General features: G+C 32.4%; 1 protein-coding gene across 4 annotated transcripts in view; it reads right to left on the minus strand.

Annotated features, from left to right (window-relative positions):
• Window positions 1-23,014, minus strand: part of LOC139491181 (glutamate receptor ionotropic, kainate 2-like) — a 90,755-nt gene that overhangs the window by 39,747 nt on the left and 27,994 nt on the right. For 2 of the 4 annotated variants that reach the window (XM_071278641.1, XM_071278644.1), the window contains exons 2-3: window positions 10,753-10,819; window positions 8,182-8,539 (exon numbers count right to left, since the gene is read on the minus strand). In XM_071278641.1, coding sequence (XP_071134742.1) covers window positions 8,182-8,278 — 97 coding nt within the window. In that variant the 5' untranslated portion in view covers window positions 8,279-8,539; window positions 10,753-10,819. Of the gene's footprint in view, window positions 1-8,181; window positions 8,626-10,752; window positions 10,820-23,014 lie in introns of all 4 variants that reach the window. The other 2 variants (XM_071278642.1, XM_071278643.1) reach the window with 2 other exon arrangements.

Below are 23,014 nucleotides of genomic sequence, written 5' to 3' on the forward strand. Positions count from 1 at the left end.
TTTCAGGAAAAGCACTGCATGAACTCTTATGATACGTACATATGATAGATAGAAAAATAACTCAGATACCACAGACGTTATAAATAATACCGTAACAAATAACGTGGAGACATTATTCTGAGAGAACAGTCAATGAATCATGCCGCCATACACTATATAGAACTGGCGCCTGTACTTCGAAGCACTTTATTTTACCGTACCGTCATGAACAGTAGAGAAAGCAAACTTCCAAAATCTTGAAAATACTTTGCAAAGAAAAGAGAGAAACTATACGGAAAGTATTATATCATGAAAAGTCCATAAGAATCGTTCTATAGATTTTTGTGATCAAAAATTGAAGCAAATCCTCAATATATCCAATCAATCACATCATGCTTTGCCTGTGAACTGAAAACGGAAAGAGATGTTTTTCTTCTGCATATGACAAGAAACCGGAAGCAGATGCTTTTTATTTCAAATAAGGATGAATCAAGAATATGTAATAAAATGTCCCCAAGTATATTTCAATATGTCTCATTCAACAATTACTCATTCTGTTTGCTTATTTGTCTATTGAACATTTTCAAAATATACCATTCTGTGATGACATAAATTACCATTGATACAATAACGATTTGCAAAATTTTGAATTTTCCGAACTACGGATGATGGTCAACCCTAGAAATAGATTAGGTTAACTGTAGCCTTTCGGAACTTTGTCTCATCAATGCTCTTCAACTTCCTACTATATTTACATTTAAAACTTTTTTGTATTCGAGTGTCACTGGTGAGTAACATAAAATACAAAAGACATTTTAACAACTGAATAATTAAAATTAGTTTGTTGATGTCAGGATGCACATATAAGACAGACATATTCAATTCAAAACTTGAAACTTCCGTACACGTGGTTCAGTACAAAACAAATATACATGTATTCTATCTATGCTACCGCCGATAAATGGTGTCGTTCGTAGTATTATGTTTGTTATGTAAAACAAAGCCTATAATCATTTCAGAATGTTCTATATCATATTTTTCGTATGGATCCCCCTTTACATGCACGCAATCAATGTTGCCAAATCTTTTAGCTGGGTCAGACAAATATCTTATATAACAAAAAAATATAATAAAACAGTCAAAACCCGACCGTAACTGACACTTCCGTCAATATTCAGGATTCTCAAAGCCTCATTACCAAGATGACTTCTGCACATACGTTTCGATTAATTGGTGTATTGGGATATTGAAACAAGTTATTGTAGTCTTTGCACAAAGTTTATTCAATAAAATATATATTAATGATCAGGAATAAAGTTGTTATATTGTCGCTTTTATTCAACCGTTTTGAACCAGTACGTCTATTGCTTATTTGTTTTAATAGGACGGTGCTTTAATCAAAATTTTAGAATCATTTTATGCATCTATCATTCTATATTACCGGAGTTTTGTCACCTGGTTAATTTAATGTGAAAGAAACTAACCATATTTTTTATCGCTTGTGTCTTCAATTCACAGTTGTGGCGTGAATGCCAGTTTACCAAGAATTCCGCTCAAACCGGTGCTAGGACCATCTAAAACTTGCAGTGAGTTGAGATATCTTGTTTTTTGTTGAAAGCCTCACTGTGACTTTGAGATGAAGAATAACAATAAAAGCATTGTTCTCTGGCTTTTTGTGTATTTGCGGTGCATGGTCTGTTTTTGTGTTATGGATAGATATCCCATATAGTTTCTTTCTATTATATTATGCTCTCTATCATGTCTATCCAATGGACAGAGTATCTATAACATATATCATGCCATCATGGCATTGGGGAGTTACGCTAAATAATTATATGAACTAAAAAGACAAATCTAAGTTGAATCACTTGTACTTGTTTAAAGAAGACAAAAACACAAGCAAAAAATCATGACAAAAAAACAAAACAAACAAACAAAGGCATGCACAACTTTTAAAGCAACGGATCTTTCAATCGGCTATAAAATACCTTCATTCTTTCATTCTAAATGTCATTCAGTGGATATATGTTTTGTAGTTCTTATTTACATGTTTTTTTTATTATATGCTAAGAATGTTCTCACAAATTCCTATTTTGCAATCACTTTAAATGCATATTTGATTTCATATGACCTTTCCTGGTGTTAAAGAAAACGATTTGTAACGACGTTTGTCTGTAAGTTATCTTAAAAAACTATAAATACTTCAGGGAAACGTTATAATTACTTTATGTATTGGCTATATCCTATTGTTATCTCAACTCAGTCAATTAGCGTAGAATTGACTAATGACTCAAGAATCAGTCTCTCCAACTTGTAAAAAGAGATGGAATTTGAAAATCTATACCATTTATACAGGAACCTTTTTCTCTCTGTGTTATCCAACTATCCTTCAGATTGTTGGTGATTACGAACTGCTAATTAGTATCGAATTTTTCTGAACGTTTTCTTCGTCATGTTCATAATTATAAGAATTGAAGGATATTCTGTATCTTAATTTTGATTTTGAAAATCTCCATTTTTTTTATCTGGACTCTGTTAAAGGTTGGCAATAACTAGTACATGTAGTACTATGAACGTTTATTGTTAAAGATTGGCTTTAACCAGTTCATGTCGTACATCGTGTATGAATATGTATATCTCTTGAACACAGTGAATAACAATAATTTACAAAATGAATTAAAGGTTTAGGGTTGTAATAATATTTACATTACAATCATAATAATAATCCCTTCAAAATTACATATTTTCATGGCGGTTTTTCTTTGCTGTTTTATAGATTTGTTGTAAGAAAATCATAATGGTTATAGAACTATAATTATATTCTTGATCGTGAAGTGTTAATTTATGGACGTCCAGCGGTTGATATTTATACATGTATATTAAAATTCGTAAACCGACACACTATCGACATAAAATATGTGAACATAGCTTTCCTCTCAGCATGCTCAATTTAATATTTACTAGAAATAGAATAAGCCTTTCTCGTGTTCATGGCGAGAACAAATGTATGTTATAGTTTCAGACAATGCTTACTTGAAGCTGAATCCTGACTAGGTATATATTTAGTATTATAGTCCCAGATCCTAAAAATGCTGTAGACCATAAAACTAAAAAGAGAGGCGTGTTGTAGACCATAAAACTAAAAAGAGAGGCGAGCTTTAGACCATAAAACTAAAAAGAGAGGCGTGCTGTAGAGCATAAAACTTAAAAGAGAGGGGTGCTGTAGACCATAAAACTAAAAAGAGAGGCGTGCTGTAGACCATAAAACTAAAAAGAGAGGCGTGTTGTAGACCATAAAACTAAAAAGAGAGGCGTGCTTTAGACCATAAAACTAAAAAGAGAGGCGTGCTGTAGAGCATAAAACTAAAAAGAGAGGGGTGCTGTAGACCATAACATAAAAAGAGAGACGTGCTTTAGACCATAAAACTAAAAAGAGAGGCGTGCTGTAGACCATAAAACTAAAAAGAGAGGCGTGCTGTAGACCATAACATAAAAAGAGAGGCGTGCTTTAGACCATAAAACTAAAAAGAGAGGAGTGCTGTAGACCATAAAACTAAAAAGAGAGGCGTGCTGTAGACCATAAAACTAAAAAGAGAGGAGTGCTGTAGACCATAAAACTAAAAAGAGAGGCGTGCTGTAGACCATAAAACTAAAAAGAGAGGCGTGCTATAGACCATAAAACTAAAAAGAGAGGAGTGCTGTAGACCATAAAACTAAAAAGAGAGGCGTGCTGTAGACCATAAAACTAAAAATAGAGGCGTGCTGTAGACCATAAAACTTAAAAAGAGAGGCGTGCTGTAGACCATAAATCTAAAAAGAGAGGCGTGCTGTAGACCATAAAACTAAAAAGAGAGGAGTGCTGTATACCATAAAACTAAAAAGAGAGGCGTGCTGTAGACCATAAAACTAAAAATAGAGGGGTGCTGTAGACCATAAAACTAAAAATAGAGGGGTGCTGTAGAACATAAAACTAAAATGAGAGACGAAATATACTGAAGAGAGTGCAAACTCATAAATTAAAGACAATATGAGCACCATTAGACCACACCATGGCAAAACAAACCAAATTAAAACAACAGTCTATAAAAAACAACAAGAACAATGCAAAAAACGGGGGTTGATCCCAGGCACTCCCAAGAGTAAACCATTTTGATTTTCACATATATAGATGTAGATATAGGAAGATGTGGTTTGAGTGCCAACGAGACAACTCTCCATCCAAGTCCCAATTTATAAAAGTAAACCATTATAGGTCAAGGTACGGTCTTCAACACAGAGCCTTGGCAGAACAGCAAGCTAAAAAGGGCCTACCTAGTTGTCATCGCGGAATATTATGCACATCAGATGCGTTTTGTAAAGAGGGTTTCACTGAAACTGTGCATGTAACCTCCTTCACTTATAACAGAACTTTCATATAAGACGACAATACTAGTACAGTCTATTTACCATAAACATGAGAAAGTATTGAAGTTATGGTGTATCGAAATGGGTGAAATTGAATAATAATGTACAGAAATGAACCGAAATTGAGAAATTATGAACCACATTATCATGATTATACGATTACTGCATAAGCGTACGTGCACCTAAATTTAGTTGTCTAGTAAACTAGCTGATTGCGAATAAATTGAAGTTTTGTCTCGCTTGCATCCACCTCATATCATAATGATATGTAATCATTTGAAAAGAAAACGCCTCTTTTGTAGGCGTTTTCGTGACATTTACAATAATGGACAATAGGCTGTTGTCATGTGCATATCAAATGTGGTTATACATATCATCTGTATTTACATTTTTGGTATAAGAAGAGAAAACTATGCATTTTTTGTTCTTTTAAGAGTCCAATTCGTATCTTTTCTTAGTACTGAAATATCACTGATTTTTTTACAAATGTGTCCGTCAATTACCATTAAACCAAGAGAAGGAAAAAAACCAATGTCAAACAACCTATTACAGATCACAAAAGAAAAAAAATACACACGAAGATATAAATCTGAACAACATGACCAAATCAAAATAAGAGTTTCTTTGGAGCAGGAACTGCCATATAAGCAGTTTTCGTCGTCTTTTTCAGGACAAAACAAATCCGTTGATAAATCGCTTTATGATGAACAAGAGTACAGAGTACAGGATTCTGTTTTTATTTTCCTTTGTTATTAAATTTTAGTCAGGTGAATTTTTCAGGAATATATTTGGTGCAGTAATCAATGGAAACTATTTAGTATGTTAGTGTTGCAGTAGTTTTATACGTTTTCTGTATATGATAGTAATTATTTCTGTCATGCCTGTCGGAGGAGATTGTTTACAAGAAATTTACACAATGTTTATAGGAATGGTTTACAGTTCATCTTGCCAACCCTATAATGATGCATTGTTTATCCTACAACCACGCGAACTGACCCTAAGGTACTTATGGTCAAGGTCAACGACTGGTTCTTTACGAAACAGCAACAAAGAAAGGTTATTTTCGGCATAAAACATGCTAAATGATTTCCATCAAATTTCTGGTCCTGAGACGGCATTTATTTAACTGATCGCGGCGAGTGATCACTGGCGATGAGAGTTTTGAGGCTAAAATATCAATTGGTTTTAATCAGTAGCATTATGTTCGACATAGGTGATGAGTTTCGTGTATTGTTTTCAAGTAAAACTGCTGATATTCTCAGTGCTCTTCGATGAAAGTCTATACCATAGTAGTACATGTATGTAAATAATCCAAGTATAAATAAATATACTGGTCGGCTTATAACGTCCAAGTGCAAAAACAACTTCGTAAAGAAAATTATAAAATACTGTAATGAATACCAAATGTCTTTGTATTTGCATTTCGTCTGTCCTGTCTTAGTGTCAACATCTAGCTAAATATGCTTTATCATAGAAGTGTTTTATTGACAAGAATTACTACGACCCGACTTCAAACGTTTCATCTGCTATACAATATAATACTTCCATGGTTTTCAGAGGCGGATTTAGGGGGGAGGCACAGGTGGCCCGGCCCCCCCTTTTTGGGAAAAAATTTGGTTGCTTATATAGGGAATCACTGAAGCGTGACCCCCTCTTATGTCAGTCAGTGGGCCCCGACTTATGAAAATTTCTGGATCCGCTACTGGTTTTATCCTATGTATGCTATGTATGCTATCATATAGTCCATTTGTACACTTGTATGTGTCTTAGGTTACATGGACTATGAATAAAATGACGAATCTTGTTCTTCGTGTTGCTCTTGGAGTACACCCAGATATCAATTACTACAAGTATGTGTGTTTACGAGGCACCACGTGCACGTGTTCAATCAGTCACTAAAACTAACATTCACAAATTGTATATAATGTTCAGTAAATTTTCCAAAAAAGAGTTAAAGCAACGTTCGTCATTTGACGTTAGTCCTCCAAATGCAAGAAAAAAATCTTAAAAAAGCAAAAGGCATTACATTTATTATGTTTATCAAAATACATTTGTTTTCAATCACGGTGGTGAATTTGTTTGATCGAGAACATATCATGTATTATATCATAGTATGTACATAGGGTGCAAGTCTTAAAAGTAAGAATTATAAATATCAGATTCAAAATTGCAGCAGAATAATTCACTGCGTCCCGTATTTTGGTACTGTAGATGTCATTACCATCGAATATTTATCACCATTGGACGACAATCGGTTATTCCATTCATCAAAACAAAGAATGTAAATGATATTTGAATCCGATGACAATTTTTGAAGGACAATATGAAATATTTGCGACTAGAGTACGTTGATTATTGAACCATTGCTAATTTATGTCCATTTAATCACGAGATTAAACAATGTTTAGAGAAATACGAAACCTAAATATATTTTATAATAGATCGAAAATTTGAATTAATAGAATTAACCTTGATATTACATTTATAATGTATAATGTTTTGAAATTATTATACAATATTTATAATTTATGTTTTTAATTCCAACTCTCACAGTTTCGTGTTTTATGTTTTATCACGTAATGTGACGTCACATGTTTTCCTATCCGCGAATTAAACAAGCTGGTTTAAAGAAAAATAATTGTGTAATATCATGTAGCCCTTTTGTTCAGGGGTGTAAAGTGTAAAAAATAAAATGCCTTATTTAAATGGTCCCTATTCTTTAATAGCGACTAGTCGATTAAAATTCGAATATTAATTTTAAAATAAGAGACATGCATTTCAATTTCACGTATATCTTTGATAGTATGGAACTTCTTTCTTTATTTTTTCAATTTAAAAGAAATTAAATACTTCATATTACATGATGATTTCCAAATAACAATTAATCATCATTATGTTAATCATAAATTCAAAAATTTCAAGGTGTGTCGTAAAATAACGCAATATTGTATATTCCGATAAGTACTTTGAGAAGCCCCCTCCTGCGTAATTATCTCTCTATCATCTGACATCCTCAAAAGATAGAACGCTAATTAGATTATACACATCCCGGTAATTAACAAAAGTACAAACAGACTTTATCATGTGGTCATCACAGAGCGAGAGGGTCTTTGATTTTATCCTCGCTGTTATAAATTGATGAAGATAGCCTACTGTGTGGCATTTATGTACACATTTACCAATGTGTTATTGCAAGGACAATTTGGGGACACGTGTTACTTCTGAATGTAAATGTCTGCTATGCAATGATGAGCAATTGGACAAATATCAAATAATCGAGGCTTTATTATGACAAATCAAAGCACAGGAGTGTTTATAAAGATACATGTACATGTATTCACTTTCACATTTTCATAAATAAATTCCCAATTTTTATCTAATTAAAATTTTCATGAAATTCAACAGCAACTCGGATTTTAGTGATCAAATGGGGAAAACTTGAATATTATTGATTATTATTATAGTTATATAAGTAAAACGTGTATATAAATAAAAACGCCACCCAACATAATGTATCTATCAAATTTTAAACTGAGAAACATTTAAACTGTGCATATAATGTATCTAGTTACAAAAATCTTACACATAGTATGAGTTTAATTTAATAAAAACATAAATTTTAAACCAGCTACAAGTTGTATGTATAGTTAGAAGTATTAAAATAGCCCGTTTACATCCTCAGCTGTAATTGAAAACCAACTGAAACAAAGGAAAGATAAAACTGCAATATATTAAATCTTATAAATAGAATTTTACAACAGTAACTGATGATAATGTCCAATTTACAATTTTACTTACCAATGATAATAGTATCCGGCAATGCTGAGGATAGAACAATGGTGAAATATTGGTAGTAAATCCATACAAAAGACAAACATAAATTCCTGATATCCATTTTCCCACAACAACTAATTACTCCATCAAATTCTGTCGCACTAATCACAATTACAGTGAAATCAACAACACCCTATCTTTAATCACTTCTCTTTAATAAGATAACTGATGTATTGTACACTTTTCACGCCGTAACACTGTGTACTTCAAATCGACTCCTAAAATTGATTTCCAAAATGACACAAAATTCTTCTAACTTGATGAAACTTCTTTCAGTATGTGTTTTCTCTTAGCGTAAAAAGTTTTCTCTCTGATCTGGTATCTGCAATGGATTAAAACAAACTTGACGATGTGTAGTTAATCAGTTCTGGCGGGGGATCATATTACAACCAGGCACACATGGCACTGCTGTGAGAAAAAGATGTCTTACTGTTAATTATTTATCGCCTACCCCCTTAATTTTACATCACATACGAACTAACCAACCATAACCTTAATTTAAATACAACAATTAATACATAGTGGAGAAAGACGTATATAAATATGAGGCGATTTATTAAAGTAAACGATATGGAATATAATAGTTTGAAATGAGCAATACTTATCGCTGTTTGTACACGCTTTATTGAATTTAATTGTAGTTTTTCCAACATAGGTATTTTATACCTATAAATCTAAAGGTAAATTTGATTCTGTTTTGATTTTTAAGTTAATCTGATTTTAACCGCGTCTTTTGTGAGAAATTAATCGACAAGAAAATATTACTTGATGATCAGATGTTTTACAAAATTTGCGAAACAAAATACGTAATGTTGAAATTGTAATGAATAAGTTGGTGTATACGATAGCAAATGTTACGGTAGGTGTCAATGAATTGAAATATATTCAATAAATATGCTTTTTTAATTGAAAGGTAGGTGCAACACGTTTTGCGCAAGTGTAAAGTCATCAATAATACAGTGATCTTATCGCACGAGTACAAACCCATTATCATTAATTACCCGTTATTCGATGAAATTTTAACTAGGTGCACAATGTACCAATTTATAAATAAACATTTATTAACTAAAAAAAGATATAAAGTGTATAAGTAACACAACATACATTGATTGTAAAACTTTGTGGAATATGCTGTTTCACAGTCTAATTTGCTAACGGTATCTTTTTAAAGCGTACATCACTTACACGAAACAGTGGGTACCGAACCAAGGGCGAAGTGCTGTTTTCAGGAACAGACGACACATTTACCGCAGTATTACAATTGTCGTCTGGTTTTATCCCCAAGTACATGCACCCGGTATCCGGTCCAGTGGATACGGTGACTGGAAGTTACCCAATATTATATAACATGTCATTTGCTATTTTTCTCAGTATAAAAATTAGACGCATCTAATGAAAAATAGATAAACAAACAAACAAATAATAGCATATTTTTAATTTATTCAATTTATTGAATTTAATTATTACAAGAATGACATATTTCATCTGTAATCGTAAGTTGTATAGTCTTTAGTAACTTTATGTAGTTAACATTCTAAATAATCAAATTAATGTAATTTTAAACATTTGCTAACAAAACAAAGCGGCGGCTACTCAAACAAAAAATGTTTTATTTAATTTATTTGATTTGTTTTTATTAGTTAAAAAGGGAATGACAAATGAATGACCAAGAGACTACTCAAACATTCTTCACAAGACAGTAAAAGCCCTTTATTTAAATGACATAATTATGGAGCTGCCATTTTTCTACTCATCGAGTTTTCCCAAGTCCACCTTTCAATTAAAATTAAAAGATTTCATTGTAGACAAAATGGTTACTTATATACCACATAAGAGGTCTTATTCAAACATAGAATTCTATAAGCAATATTATGAGCATTTACTGCGAGGTGTTGAAATTAAGATTCTAACTAAAATCAAACACAGTCCGTTAAATACAAATAAAACTTTCAAAAGTTTTAAACTTTCTCCCTAGCTTGTGTATTTATACATACTTAAGAAAAGTTACTATTATTCTTGAAGTTTTAAAACATATACTAACCATGGTATATCAACATTACTAAACGTTCTTTTATGACTCTTCATAGTACTATGGACTAAGGTTTTAGTATTCATTGTCAAGAATTGCATTAATCATATAAAAATAGTAATCTGTTAAGACTGTGTTGATAAACATATTTGAATCGACAAGGAAGAGTTAAGAATCAACTTAATTCCGAAGTGTATTTAATAAAAATGTCCATTAACTGCAGTTTATTTTTCTTCAGATCACATCGAATGACCCCTGACGGGTTGCTGTCAAACCTGGACTTCATACATCAAACGATACTAGCAGGGTTTACTAAATCGTTTACTAAATCAGGTTTCGTGACGCACCAGAGTCGGACTTCACGGGGGACCGGGGAGGCCCTTTTGTCGGAAATTAATGATTAATAAGGGAATCACTTAAGCATGACTTGAGCGGGTCCCTTTTTCACAGTCACTGCACATCCCCCCTTTATTTTTAAATTCATGGATCCGCCACTACAGACTTACCTCAAACCCTCTTTTTGTGTAATTGTTTGTTCTCTCCTGCTTCCTCCAAGGAAAACTGATAATCACACTACAACCAAAAGAGCCGATAAAAGGAGTTAAACTCAAACAAACAATTAATTAACCAATTTATGCAATTGTATGATCTTAGATAAAATAGGCATGGTATGACAAAGCAACTCATCAGTTATTATATTTGGTAAAATCCCAGAAATAACCGAATATATGATTGATTCGAGTAGGCGAGAGACTGATTCTAATGAATAAACTGGCTGTTATCGGGGACTTTTAACTAGATTATATCGCAGCTGTTAAATATAAATCCGATTTTGGAAAAATAATAATGTTATAGCTGTCTGCTGACTATACAAATCCTTGGCTGACTGTAGGTCTATATTTTTTATTTCATTTTAAAGAGTACATAAATACGCAATGAACTTTTTTTATATCAATATATATCCAAAAAAAATCAAGCTATCAAATACCAGATACTATAGATTTTATAATATTTAACCGTTAGTGTACTTTTGCATAAGCGTAAGATGTAACAGAACAATGCAAAAATATGATTACTCGAGTGTTGGTTGCTTAACGTCCAGTGTCAAATATTTCATATATTATACAGGACGACAGAAATAAGAAAATCAGCTGATCAATATATTATGTAAAGTACCGATTCGCCACGGTCCCGGATAAAAAAAATCTTAATTATAACCTTTTTATGTCCTATATGTATAGATATATAACTCGGGGATTTACAGGTATATATTGTATATTTTTATGAAACCAGACACTGGGTATTCAATAATTTTATAATACAAAGAATTGAGATAAAAATGCCTGATAATTAAATGTTTACAGAATGTTTTGATGAAAATGATGTTCATTCAATTTCATTGTATGATTAAATGCTCATTTAACTGTAAATATAAAAAGAACACCTTCTCAATAAAAAGTCTTACTTGAATAAGTCAAAAGTGTATGTATACAAACGCTTTATTGATTTGAATCAATAAGTTTATTCAATGGGTAAATTATGGGCGTGTAATACGGCTTTATGGGGGATTTGATGTAAAAATTATGTTTACTTCTTAAGGCGAAATACATGTACATGTACTATATAAATTCTTGATATAATCTTCATGATTATCCTGAGATTTAGGACTTATACATGTAATTTTAAACGATTACATGTGTTTATACATTTTAGGTCAGTTTTGGCCGATTATAAATTCGCAGCTCAGTGTGAAAGAAAACTTCCCGAGCGGATTTGTTTAGCTGGGAAAACAAGGACACGGTGAATATAAACATTATTATTGTAAACGTAATCCAACACCGGTTCACAAGCGACATATAACGAATAACAAGGTTAAACATATATTTAATTAAACATAAGCAAAGATTTGTTTTTCTTTCTCTCCCTATGTTTCTACGTCAATATGATGAAAGGTGTTTATCAACATAAGATACTGTATTTATAATAAAACAAATTAAAAACGAAACCTACGTGTAAATAAAAAGGAAGAAAAAGAGAGTGGTGGACGGTTAAATGTTTATTATATATGTTGGTATTTTAATTTCCTATAATGAGCTTATAATGAGATTATTTTTCAAATACTTTTCTGTCTCCTTAATTTTGAACATTAAACACCAACTTCATTCAAAAATAGGGAGAAGTTGTATGATTGCCAATGAGACAAATTTCAATCTCAAACGAATGGTTATGCCTTCAATCGCCTCCAGCACGTCAGTCACTATACGTAGTCATTGCATAAGTATAATGTTGATCAACGGACAATGATTGAGATACGAGTGCGGACTGAGTAGACAATATTCGACCTATCTACTGATGAAGGTATTATGATCTAACAGCGACCTTTTTAGCTTTTGTTTGTGCTCAATATTTCATGCAAAATCACTTACTGTGAACGTCAAAGCTATAAATCAGAGAAGGACAGATAATGTCATACATGCATGGCTACGAGAAGACAAAAAAACAATAGCACATTAAAAATGCTAATAATAAAAGATAGTACAGCACAAACCTGGCCCTGACAACATACGAGTTGAAATTGAGTGGTCCGGAATGTTAAACTGCAGTTCATACTCAAATTGTAGTAACCTCCATGATGCGCATGTAAATTTCAAATGCAAGAAAAGCCACATTCGATAATTTCCCTATACTTTTTAGTAAAGGATATGTCGATCTCTGTTTAATGTTAATATATATACCAACATAGACAAACATTCCAGGGTTTTATTCAATTTAATACAGCCATAATTCATAAAACAGCACAATCAGATAAACCTTTAAACTTTAATTCCTAGGAATTGGCACAATCTATTACTGAATTGTTGCACCTGCATTTATAATTCCCCTCAAACATTTTTACCATATTTATGGCTTTAGTGTTGAACGTACTGACATGTAAATGGCAGCTCCAGAAAAACGTGTTGTCTGCATATAGAAATTTATGTCACACGTTTTTCCGTTGCGTGTGATTCAAAACACAAAAAAAAAAAATATCAAAACGAGGCCATCTATATTCAGTTATCAAATATGTGAGGAACCATGTAGCCTGAAGGATTGACTTTTTTGAAAGTTAAAATAATCTTAGGTTAACTGGATTGAATTTAGAAATGACGGACCATCCATGCAGCCTGACGGGTGCAAGTATATCATTCTATAATAATTGTATTATTTACCATCAGACTAAAATTACAAATTATAAATTAAAATTATAATATACTCAGATAATTGAAAAAATGATAGGTATAGCGTCAGTGGTCGGGTACTGATTCAGACGGGATGTACTTGGCACCCACTGGAAAAAGAAAACAAATGTAACTTATAGGTAAAATCAAAGACAATTTTTGTAAAAATATGGCCCCCTTACTCTATATTTTCAGGGGGCACCCACTTGTTACAAAACCTGGATCCCCTCCCAGTTTTCATGTCGCTGGTAAAATCAAGGATGAGGGACAATCCAGGCTGACAGATACAAATATTTTTAACACATTGAAGTATTTTTATGAACAGTTTGTAGCTCATACAATATATTAGTATGCATGTTGATAACTTTTGGAATGTCAGAATGCCATTCTAATTTAGAAGTAATTATATGGCGATTAAAAACACAGACATGCATGTAAGCATATTGCCAGAGAAAATTTCGTCAATGTAGTATTATTCCGCATGATATTTCCTTGTGCCAAGAACCATTATCGATATGGTTCAGGATAGTAGTTTTGTACAGTACATTTTTTAGCACTCTGTACTTTCAATTGCATGTTACAGGACAGTTGATGTTGTTACTTGTTAACTATACGTCTGTGAAACTGTTGAAGTCTAACAAACTTAATTAAATACTTACAATACCGATACGAAATTATTATCTAACACACGAATCGAAATTATGTAAAAGCAAATTATTAAGTAATTTAATGTTTCAACAAAGGATATTCATTAGTTTGTATTCCCATGTCGTAGAAACATAAGTCTCTTGACAAAAATTGCAGATTTAATTGATACAGTTATTGCTTATACGTGAAAGAGACAGAAATTAATATAGAAAGACACAAAGATTCCTGCAAATTATTGCCAGTGGTCAAGAAATATTCCTGGCAATAGGTAAACAATTACTTGTATGAAAGAATGAAAAAGTAAAAGACGAAATACTCGAAATTCAATGATTTCTGTCACGTAAAAACACACAGAATTCCATGAGGGGTTGATTAACTTTTGTATATATTTTAAGTTATTTGTGAGACTCGTCAACACAATCGGCAATCTTCGGATGACTCCGCTACTCTCATTCTAGGTACGGAATCGGCCGAGTTGTGACGAATGTCGTCAACACATAATCGTAGTCTTTTATTGTTAGATCTGCAAGCCAATGCAAAATATAATTGAAGCATGGCAACACTAATTATAAATATCATTCCAAAGGAGTGACTCTCAAAACTATTATATCTTTTTAAATTAACAAATCTACAGAGGGTTTCTTTAAAAAAATGCTTAACACATTCTTAAACTATAATAAGCTTTCAGTTGCTTTGTCTTGTTCAAGTGAGTATCATGACATCTGTTACAGCATAGATGTAATACCCATGGGTATTATGTGCATATATAGAAATAAGTACATATAAGGCAGCTATGGCGTTCTATAGTTACAGGTTAGTTTTATGACATCTGTATATCTACGTGCAATATCGACGTCCGTTCAATCATTCCTTAATCGAGTTGACCCTTCTTATCATACTTGACTGTTCGAGATTTCCATATCCAACATAACAGAAGCATTACAACGCTAAATATAATTACAGAATCTACGCTATAAACTATCATTTATATCTTTTCAACCAAACACATCTGCAAGGAGTTTGTCTATAAAATTCTAAAATCATTTGCATTTTTCTTGTTCAGGTGAGTTTTATGACATCTGTATATCTGCGTGCAATATCGACGTTTGTTCAATCATTCCTCAATCGAGTTGATCCTTCTTACGAGTTTGTTTAAGAAATTCAAAAAATATACTTTCAATTGCTTTTTTCTTATTCGGACGAGTTTCATTACATCTGAACTTTCAATTGCTTTTTCTTGTTCAAGTGAGTTTAATGCCATCTGTATATTTACCTACGTACACGATATCGACGTTCAATCATTCCTTAATCGAGTTGACCCTTCTTGAGTAAGGGATATATTAACCCGAATAATCCAGTCGTTATATTCCGACTCACTATCGCTCGAGAGGACCCTGACCGATAGAGGGCGCTGAATCATTCGAGTTAGGGATATATGTTAATTTTTGTTAATTTACAAACAAAGGAAGTGAACCCAGTATGTTGCTGAGTGCTCGCTGTCACGATTAAACATAAACAGATCTGTATATTTTCAGATAATGCATTTGCCACGTGCCGATTAGATTTGTAACTAATTAAGTTAATAGACACAGAGTTTATATCTACATTCTCACCAGGGGTCGTACCAATTATATAAACACACTTTTAACTATATTACATATTATTATTATTTTTGTCTTAACAACGCTAATTTAAAGATTTTCTCCGGAATTCCAAAGTCATTCAATGCCACTTACTCGGTGTTTTGGATATGACTTATTCAAAATAGAAGATTCCTGTCTGTCATCTACAAAGAGAAGTTTTTGAATCATCTGATATTCTGCCAATTAGCAAAAATGACCTTGTTTGCAATACCACGTCATTCTGTAGCGACGACCTTAGATAAATAAAAGAAACGAAAATAATATGTTAAAACATATTGGTACTGGCATAGAAGTAGCTTGATTATATTTTCCTTGAAATTAATGTTTCATAAACTTCTTTTGGGTTTCACATACATGTGTACTTTTTAACATTGTTTAGGATTTTACCGCATGGTATTGTCTAGTTGGCGTCTCGTTTGTTTTATAACTGATATCAAGCCGTTTGTTTGTAGTTAGAAAAAAAACAAAAATCTTTAAAACTATTTTTTTTTGGCAACAAATTAATTTAATTTTATGGTATTACACAAGATTGTTTCATAGAAAACGAGTATGAAACCTTCCCTTTCGAACAGTCAGCAATATTAGAGCATGGTTGTATGGGCAAGTTAAATGTGATTTTTTAAATTTTTTTTAAATTTTTATTTAAGTTCTTTTATGTGTACCTGTTATTCGGAATTTGAGTCAAAGTTATTTCATTTTTGTCGCCATGTTGAAAGTCAACGTGCATAAATGCCTTCATACATTAGGAAAATGCAACTAGTTAAACTGAACGCTAGACTTTAAAACTTAAGGATGTACTTAGGTGAGGTTTTGGAATTCGTGTCAAATGTTCGGACTCCTTGGTGTTTTTCCATACAATGCAAGGTAAAATATTTTGCCTCATAACACCCATTTATTTTTTCATATAAGAGAAAAAAATTAAGAAGATTTTTATTTTTTTCTTTTGTTTTGAGACCCAAATAATACTAATGCAAATGTAAGGTAAAAGTCCGAGTCAACCTTTTCCCGCCATATAAAATATAAAATCTCAAATATCTCGAAAAGGAGGTTCATGAACTATCATTATTTTAGCTTATTTCTATCCTTAACGAATGCTCTACCGGCTTAAAGTATCAATTTTAAATTCTTGATTTTTTTTATTTTTTACCTCACCTCACCTAAGTACATACTTAAAGGTTGTTTTCGGAATGATCTTAATTTCTGATTCACTACTGACTACGATCTACTAGTTGATCTCTTTTCTCAGACTTGTTTGTACCACACGTTTTAAATTAGTTTTTAATTACAAAACAACTTGCCATGTATACCTTAGAAATGGAGACCAAGACTTAGAAATGGCGAACAAGACTTAGAAATGGCGACAAAGACTTAGAAATGGGGACCAAGACTTAGAAATGGGGACCAAGAGAAGTAAAGGTTGCTGCTTAATGACGTTCGCCTAAACCGAGAATTCTCATTTTATTCATAGTAATAAAAAATCTTCATTGCAAAATTACACCCATAAGGGTCAAGCAATACAATCAAACAATTTTATACAATACAGTTCAATACAATGTAATACAATACAATATATAGAATAATAGATAAATTTATGTAAAAAACGACATCATAAGCTTGTCTGACATTGACTAAAGACTGCTTAGTGTATAGACTCCAATATGACAAACAAGTTCAGGGATGGAGTTTAGAAAGTGTTTTAGTTTATTGAATGCATCATGATGTTGAAATAATGGTACATAGTCTTTTAGATAGGCAAAAAGATTAGAACGTTACTCAATGATATGCTAATGTCACAATACAAAAAGAAATGAAATTCGTCATCTAGGACTCCACATTTTTTACATAATCTTTGTGCTCTTTGAATGTTACTGTACCGTCCTAATTCAATGTCTAGGGAATGATCACTTAGTCTAAACTTTGAGATATAAGAAGATGTAGTATGATTGCCAATGAGACAACTCTCCATCCCAAGTCATAATTAGTAAAAGTAAACCATTATATAATTCGTATGAATCAAGCTAGCAACATTCGAGTTGATCAATAGCGAGTGGCATTTAACGACTGGATTATTCGGGTTGAGGAAAGCAAAATGAATCAGTTTTACACCGGAAGCTTAACTGTATTTTTTATTACGTGGATCACTTAATTCTCTTATCTCCGATCACCGTGCGAATGAAAGTTGATTTTTAATTCACTTTTAATCTATTTTACAAATGGTTTATCATACTCATCTTACAATCGCATGATGTTTTTTTGAAATGTGACTGTATTCATTGAGCGCTTGTATTTAGCACGGTATATAAACTGTCCGCCCATATCATGCTTCGATTTGAGTTTTGAAATGTAATTTTATTAAATATTATAATCCAGATACATTGTACCAACATGTATTTTCAATAAAGATTCGCAGATTAAAACTTTCTTCAAGCGTCACTTTTAAATGCATAGCTATAACAGCCTTGACTACAACTTTCAGGGGGAAGGGGGGGGGGGCGTGTCGTTCCTCTGTGCGGTAATGTCAATATAAAATTAGGAATTAGCCAACTATCAACCAGAAACAAAAGGCGAGGATGTTAAATACTGACTTTACTTGAGGGTGTAAAATCCAAGACCGGTATTTAAGATCAATTTAAGTTTGTTCCTTTTTCACCGTTCATGCATATAGACAATAACTGTTTAGTGTCTTTAGATATCAGCTGTATTTGTACGAGGCTAAGAAACAGGTGTAATGCGAGCTTTAGTGAGCTATTACTCCTGTTTCGAGCCGAGTACAAATACAGCTGATATTTAAAGACTGTCTTTATCCTGCAATTAATTCTGTATATTGTTTGTGCTTTGAAAGACACACAAATTTACAATTTTTGCGTTTATTTTCGATTTAAAATCCCTCGAGGCCCGCGTAGTAATGTTAAAATCACACATTCAGCTGAAGACGGGTTCGCAAAAAAAGAATCTCAAATGGCAACAATAAATACATCGCTCAAGGTGAATAATTATCTATTTTAACATAACAATTAATGTCAAAATTAAAAACAAATAACAAAACATTGTCCAATTTAAAACAGAAGTGTACGGTTGTCCTACGCTTCAGAATTTTGAACTTGGCATTCACTTAACATGCATGCTGATATTGACATGGTTGATTTTGTTACACATGTAAACATTCAAGTTTTGAAATCGATGATTGTCGTCGTAGAAAATACTGCTCTTCATGGTTTTTTTTCTTTTTAGATTATCGTTGATCATCTCCACGAGATTGATTTTCTCGCTTGAGCCGGGAGCGAGAAAAGCAATCGAGTTGAGATGACCAATGATAATCTGTTTATCGCTATTTTACCTATGTCGACGTTGTCAATTTCATGTAAATTTCGCAAGCAACGCCACATGCCTCCTTAGTTTCTAGCGATAATTTTCCATCTCAGGCGAGTAGCATAATATGAAAAATTATCACAAAAAAAGATCAAAGGCAAAATGCACCAAAAATAGTGATAATGTCTGTTATCAGAAAATGGTTGAATTGTTATTGCTCAAAAGAAATGTTTAAAAAAAACAAACAGAACGTATAACAGTAATCGTGAATTCGTATAAGGTCAAACAATACGTCATTGGAATGCGACTGCAATACACATTTTGAGGTCACACAGGTTCATACAAAACTCGTCAAACGTAGCCCGGCAGTGGGCGGAGCTTTAAAGCGATATCTGTATAGTATACATATACAGCATATCGACATCTATAGGGCTGTATTTGTATAGTAAGACACCCAATTGCAGGATAAGCATTTGTATTTGGGACTAAGGGAGCTACCATTTGATTTTTATTTAGTTGTAATCTCTGTCCTGCCTTTTTATTTTTCACTCTATTCGGTCCTGCTTTTTTTATAGTTTATCCTGACTTTTTTTACATAAATTGTCATTCTGACTTTTTTTTTTTTTGCAAGTGTCTCATCCTGCCTTTTTTTTTTACTAAAAACTCCTGTCCTGCCTATTTTTTTCGAATTTCATCCTAGCCCCCCCCATAAAAATCAAATGGTAGCTCCCTAAACACAATTACATTTATATCATTTAGGTTTGTTTAGATTTGTAAAGTATACTGACTAGTGAATGCTAGTAAAATACAAAATGGCTGTTTACCCTGGGATATTTAAGACAGTCATTAATGATATAATTTAAATGAATAAACGTCAAAGAGGAAACGATGTATATGGCAAAAAGAGAACAATGACTAGTATATACATTCTACCTCTCTTTTCCTTGTTCCTATGTGGAAAAAAAGCCAAGAGGGGCAACATATGTAAACTTAAATTTTTGATATCATATGGATAGGAGCAGGAACTAAATAAATAAGTGAAAATTTAAAGAAATTAAAAAAACAACAACATTAAAATACAAAAAAAAAAACAAAAAAACAAAAGATGAAGGGACGTGTATGCCCCAAGAGCCTATGACTACATGTATGACCTATGCATTTCTTTAACGACTGATTGTCTGAGACAAGTACACATGCCGTATGGGCTGTACTTTTGATAATAAGGAAACCATCAAAAAGTGATCTGAAGAAACTATAATTTACAAAATAAGACAACTAATAAATTAAACTTGAAATTATTGTATCCCACGTCAGCTCAAAATATCTGATTATTTAACACTGAAAGTGTCAAAATTACACAAAACATGCGATTTGTGTTCTTTTAAAATAACTATAATACTTTGCAACAATAAATCTTAACAAATGCTCTTCATTATTGGAGGCAAAAAAGATATAAACCATTGCGTTGATTACAGATGGCGGATATCTTTTTACAGGAGATTATGTAATACAGTCGTTAGTTTAATGAGGACATGCTGTTTTCATGTAACGGGTTTTTCATTTTAATGTAAAGTGTTTTTATTTAAATGTATTGCTTCTTAAATTTCATAAAAACTTAGCTGTCTTGAAAGACATTTATTCTGCTCAAAATAAAATTTCATTAAAACATAAATATATGAAATGTCAATCAACCCTTTGTTAATGACCGAATTACATGAAGATTAACTCGCACTTTTAAATTACAACGCTGTTTTTCATATCCATGTTTGAGTTTACACACCGATTATCTTGGAAAATGATTCATTTTACTTATTCCACTCGTGAAACATGTTCGGAATGAAAATAAATGCTTTGATTGACTAATCTTTTATACGCAGGGTATTATACAGGGTAAACGGTTTTATCCTAGTACTATTTATAACTTACATATCCAACTATAGCAGTCATCACGTGACTTTGGCGACGTCACACATCACCCGTATCATGCCCAAGTAAAATGTATACAGCAATGCACAGGGGCTTTCGGGAATCGCTTAAATAAATTACTTTTAGATCATGATACAAAAAGTGTGGACATATATAGTAATTCTTCATATATTTTGAAATATATTTATGACTTTTGGAAAAGTTTAAATTTTGGTCTTCTCCCATCCAAATGCTTTTGAAAATTTGTCTTGTTGCCTCAATAGTTCACATTGTTATAAATCATACATCTACGATAAATATTGAATTTTTGTCGTGTTTCACCTAAAGTTGCATTTTATACAAAACAGATGGAAAAATTGTGGACATATGTGCTTATTACTATATTCATGAATATTTGAAATATCGTATCATACAATAGTTTATTTTTTTATTATGTCCCTTCCAAATTGCCGTTTGAAAATTAACTATTTTCAGAAAATCTGATATTATTTTTCAAGATTGTGACCACATTAACAGCGTGGGGCGACTTGGTAAAATATTATTTTGTAAAATTGTTACAATGAAAATCTAATAAGTGTTGGATGCTCGTGTTTTCAGTCATTGTCTTACCTTAAAGCACCATAGAATCAAACATTGGTTCCTTTTGATAAAGCTGATACATGCTGTTGGGTTTGTGTTTGTTTATAAAATTTTGAAAAAATGGCGACCAAATAATTTTAAAACGTACAAGATGTTCGACACTTATTTTGTCCATGCAAATAATTCAATTAAATTTCAGTATTTTCATTGCAATTAAATATGACACGTTATTGGCACTATAATGACAAAGCTATAGATTAAGTCATAACATCAACGTGATCAAAGAAAACAAACATGGCACCTAAATGAGGCAGTGAATGCTCCCACCCATATTAAAAATTTCTTGTTCTGCCACTAATCTTCCTTTAACTTTCACAAAACTCTTCTCCTCTTAACCTTTACTGGGCTACTTATTGGAATCAATTAAACCTGGTTAACAAAATTTATCGTATGATCGCGACAGACACCCAAAATTGCCTTCATGGCTGATAATAGATCGTAAGGCCGGAAGCGATAAGAGAAAAATATTTACAATATATAAATACACAATTTAAAGTGTATCTGTTGGTATATCGTGAAGAACAATATTAAACTGTTTGCAACCTCCACATAAAAAAATAATCTGAATGATTGTTCATAGGTGTTTTTTTTTATAATGTATTCACAAGTACATGTACAATGTATATATGATACCAGTAAACAATTGTTAAGTGGTTTGTGAAAAGTATATGGTGGTTTTGTGCTTTTCAAATGGTGTATTTAAACTGTTTGTAAATTACCCAAAATGAACTTTTTATTTACATTATAAAAATACACCAAGTCATTAATAGCGCTAGCAAAAAAACAATCTTGTTCATTCTATTCAAATGTCAGGTGATTTGTCAAATATTGAAGAAATCAACAGTCACTGATGAGTCTTATGTAGACGAAACGCGCGTCTGGCGTACTAAATTATAATCCTGGTACCTTTGATAACTATTTACACCACTGGGTCGATGCCACTGCTGGTGGATGTTTCGTCCCCGAGGTTATCACCAGCCCAGTAGTCAACACTTCGGTGTTGACATGAATATCAATAATGTGGTCATTTTTTTTCATATAAATTTCCTGTTAACAAAAGTTTAAATTTTTCGAAAAACTAAGGATTTTCTTATTCCAGGCATAAATTGCCTTAGCCGTATTTGGCACAACTTTTTGGAATTTTGGATCCTCAATGCTCTTCAACTTTGTAATTGTTTGGCTTTATAAATATTTTGATATGAGCGTCACTGATGAGTCTTATGAAGACGAAACGCACGTCTGGCGTACTAAATTATAATCCTTGTACCTTTGATAACTATTTACACCACTGGGTCGATGTCACTGCTGGTGGACGTTTCGTCCCCGAGGTAATCACCAGCCCAGTAGTCAACACTTCGGTGTTGACATGAATTTCAATAATGTGG

Source organism: Mytilus edulis, chromosome 10 (assembly GCF_963676685.1).
Source record: "Mytilus edulis chromosome 10, xbMytEdul2.2, whole genome shotgun sequence".
In the NCBI taxonomy this organism is placed as follows: Eukaryota; Metazoa; Mollusca; class Bivalvia; order Mytilida; family Mytilidae; genus Mytilus; species Mytilus edulis.